The following is a 4,220-nucleotide window of genomic DNA, read 5'->3' on the forward strand; positions in this document are numbered from 1 at the left end:
AGTCCTGGAGGGAGACGGTGCTCTACCCTGTGGCTCCCGGGGGAGAAGGGCCTGGCAGTAGGAGTCTATCTCCTGCTCGCAGTCCCTGATGGCACGCAGTCTCTGGACTGTGGCCTGGAGCTCCTCCAGCTGGTGTGCCAGAGACCCCAGTAGGGAGCAGACCCCGCAAGATGTTGTTGCTCCTTCATCTAATTGCAGTAGGCTGCTGCCTCAGCCCAGAGAGCCAGGATCTAAAATGGCCACCTCATGAGGGCTGGCCTGCACTTGCCGGCTGCCTGCTTTCAGGTCTAAAGGTGCTCTGCCACACACCTTCCCTCTTAAAATGGCTACGGGGCGGGGGGAGGGGCAAGGGGATCTCCCTGCTGATGACCATTCAGGCTGCTTTGTAGCCTGCAGCAGCACACTACATGGTGAGCACCCTGATTGTGCTCTGCCTCAGTGGCCAACCTGACGTGCATATTACTTTTCCTGGTAAATGCCTCTTGTCAGTCCACCTGCTACATTCCCACAACTCAGCTAGACTCCAAAGCTTATTTTTGAAGAGGTATGAAGGGTTCTAATTTATCCTTGGAGAAACAGCACAGATTCTGGCATCCAAATTCTGATACCTTTGCTTATGGGCTAGATCTCAACTAGAAAAAATCCTAGGAGACAACCTAAAGTTCACCAGGACTAGCAAATATATTGTTAACAAGCAATATACCCTGACTACATGGCATTAATTTAGATTTTTTTTTAAAAACACAATTTCTTTCTTCATCTCCTCATGGCCTTTTTATATAATGCTGTGTCGAACCATCACTTCAGTATGATTCCTTAGTAATAATAATGAGACTTGGCCTTTAAACTGGTTTAATTTATACATTGAATTGTCTGGGTAAAGCTGCATGCTGAATCAGCACAAATTGGGCTTAGCTTTCTCTTTGAATTTGGTCCTCTATGCCCACTTCCAAATGATTCCAGCCTGATTATAGAGTGTGCTTTGTATTGTGTGTGTATTGTTCAATGGTTAACTTCCCAGGGCCACACTTATCCTTGGAGTAACTCCACTGACTTCAATACGTAGAGAAAACTGGGATGGCTTTGCTGGATTTGCTGGCAACATTTTTCCATATTCTAACCCTTGTGCCTCTTTGAAAGACATAACTGCTGCTACAGTATAGCCCATTCTATAGACAAAACATTGTTTGTGAGAGATTATTGTAAAATTCAACTTACAGGTACTGAAATGAACAGGATTCAAGGTCCCCATTTTTCAGTCTTCTTTTTTTTGTGAAAATGCTTAACAAAGGACTCTACTATTTATATTTAGAAATGTAAGTAGGTTTATAAAAAAGTTCAGTCTTTCACTTAGCTTTGCTTTCTGTTAAAACAGCCATTGACTTAAATAAGCACAATAAAACCAACACTGAGCACTTCAGAAAATTGGAATGTAATGATGATTCAAAAGGTGCAGTCAAATATGACTCACATCATTCATTTATGGGAATGTTTAAGACTTATACTTGTCAGATAAAAAGATGTAATATGCTTTTCTTTGTTTTGTAAAGGACTTTTGCCCCAATAACCCTAATGATGGCACCTTCCGAATTGTAACTCAGAACAATGCATGTGGGAAATCACTGTCCATCTGCTCCATGAAGATCACATTGATACTTGAGGTGTGTCTAAAATCAGTTTTAACTCTGAATTATGTTGTGGGGAGAGGGGAGGGTGGTGGCTGGTTAGATGGCATATAGGTAGGGACTTACTGAGTTCATGGCAGAAGTGGGGTGCACTGTGGGTCCTTTAATCTTGCAGGTTCCCTTGTGCCCTCCCCCCACTGATTGGTGGAGGAGCCCCACTTGCAGCTTGCTCTTGATCAGCAAGGAAGCAAAAACTATGGTTTTAAATATGGCATTATTTTTGCCTCCTGCCACTGATTGGATGAGGGCCCCTGGATGGCCCTGCTGTTTGCTGCTGACTGGCAGGGAGGCAAAAATGGTGCCATGTTTAAAACTGCAGTTTTAGCTTCGCTGGTGATCAGGAGGGAATGGCAGGGTCCTCTACTAATCAGCAGTGGAGGACGAGGGCACAAAGGGCGAGGTGCATGCAGGGGAGCATGCAAGATTAAAGGACCCGCCACGCACTCTACTTCTGCTGTGAATTTGGTAGATCCTTAGATAAAGGTCTCAACAACAATTAATTCACTGTACCTTAACACTGCTATGCAGCCACTATTAGAGAAGTAGCTCCAAAACTACAGAACATGACCTCAAGTCACATTGCAGTACTTATGAGTGGACATCCAGTTGGACCTGCAGTTAATGTTGGTATGGCACAGGAAAGGAGAGGTATTTACCATTCCTCAGCTATTCCCCAATCTGTAATAGGGCAGTCTATCCCTTTAAGAAGGAACAGCCAGCCATGTTGAGACAGCCCAGCTGCAGGGGATTTGGATAATGAAAATGTCTCACTGGGAGATTAAAACCCCAGGGAAGACAGCAGAAAGGCAGCAATGTAAGGGAAAGGTTTGCAAGCAGGAGGCAAGCTATGACCAGAGCAACCTTGCTACCAAGGAGGGGCCAGGATGTTGTGCTGAGGTCAAAGTCAGAGGGCTCCTCTCCTAGCTCATGGAATAGATCAGAACACTATCCCCATGCCCACAATTACTCAACGTACATGGAAATTAAATTGGACAGCTTGTCCCTGTTTCATTTAAGGTTAAACTGCCATGGTTTAACTCCTGCTGTGGAGTAAGTGCAGACACAGGACTGATACCAAAGAGCAGTTGAGGCTTGGCTAGATCCCTTCCTTTCCCTGGCCCTATTAATAGAAATACAAATGGTTCGCGCCACATGGGGTTCCATAAAGTTATCAGTTAGCATGTCTACATGGTGTGCTACGGCAATGTAGTGATAACACTGGTCTGCACATGATTGCTAGCTTATAGCATACTGCTACCATGACGTAACAGGGAAATCTAAGTGTGCACCACCTGTATGGCATTGTATGGAGGGTTACTGTGCTGTGTTTTAGTATTTCCAAAAGGAAGAAATAAAGCATGGCACAGTAACAACGTTGCTGTATAGTGATGTGTAGACACACTCAGTTTGTGGGTTGGGTAATCAAACCAGGAAGCTTGCACTAGAGATTTCTTTGTTGAAAACAAAAAGCCAGAAAAAACAGAAATATGTGAGATGAGGCAGGGCTGGACATTTAGAACTGGTCAGAATGGCCAAGGCTTGGCATTTAAGTGGAGGAAATGAAGGAGACAGCAGCCCATAATAAAAGAAAAGAATCAATTTGTAGGGATTTAGGGCTACATGGGGGTGGGGAACGGTTATATTCAAGTCTCATGGTTTGTACACAGGGCAGTGGCTGCCATACTGTTGTATCGTCATCACATAAGGCTCCCTAGCTGCAAAGGAAAGAGCCTCTTCCTCACTGTAGTGTTGTATTTTCTATTCAGTTGTGATTTCATTCTTGTTTTCTTCAGTGCAATCTAATTCCTTGTTCTAGAACAGTGAAATTAGACTCTTGGAGGGGAAAATTCAGGAGATAACCACTGATCTAACAGCTGAAAAGAATTACAAAGTGGATCTCCGAGGAATTTATATTGTGATTGAAACTACCCAGGGAATGACCTTAATGTGGGACCAAAAGACCACAGTGATTGTCCAACTGGCACCATCTTTCCAGGTAGGTAGAAGACTAAGGGTAGAGAGACTGATTCTCAAATTGGGTCTCAGTTTCTAGGAGGAACAATTGTGTGCTAGTGGACACATCTACATGAAATGCTACATCAAGCGTCTACATAAGACTACAGTAAAGTAGCATCGGTAGGTACAAACTGTGTTGCCACAGTAGGATTGGAAAGGATCCATGCACTGCCAGAACTGAACAGTAATAACGGTTACTGTGCAGTCATTTAGTACTCGCTAAAATAAGTACTAAATGACTGCACAGTAACAACTGCACAGTCAGGAGCACATGTAGACACGGCCAGTATTAACCAGGACTCCCTGACAAGTGCAACACTGACAAGTGCAAAGTGATGCACCTGGAGAGGAACAACCGGCACCATACCTACAGGCTGGGGAACTCCCTTCTTGTCAGTACAGAGGCAGAAAAGGATCTTGGAGTCATTATTGCCTCCAAGATGAACATGGGCCGGCAGTGTGGGGTTGCAGTCAGGAAGGCCAACTGTACCTTGTCATGCATCCACAGAAGCATCTCGA

At 44.4% G+C, this 4,220-nt stretch overlaps 1 protein-coding gene across 1 annotated transcript in view; it reads left to right on the plus strand.

Annotated features, from left to right (window-relative positions):
- Nucleotides 1–4,220, plus strand: part of LOC109320743 (mucin-5B-like) — an 86,696-nt gene that overhangs the window by 48,160 nt on the left and 34,316 nt on the right. Inside the window, exons 21-22 of the mRNA XM_019551001.1 lie at nucleotides 1,551–1,661; nucleotides 3,502–3,681. Of these exons, the coding sequence (XP_019406546.1) occupies nucleotides 1,551–1,661; nucleotides 3,502–3,681 (291 nt within the window). The remainder of the gene's footprint in view (nucleotides 1–1,550; nucleotides 1,662–3,501; nucleotides 3,682–4,220) is intronic.

Source organism: Crocodylus porosus, unplaced genomic scaffold (assembly GCF_001723895.1).
Source record: "Crocodylus porosus isolate Cpor-Errol unplaced genomic scaffold, CroPor_comp1, whole genome shotgun sequence".
Lineage (NCBI taxonomy): Eukaryota > Metazoa > Chordata > Crocodylia > Crocodylidae > Crocodylus > Crocodylus porosus.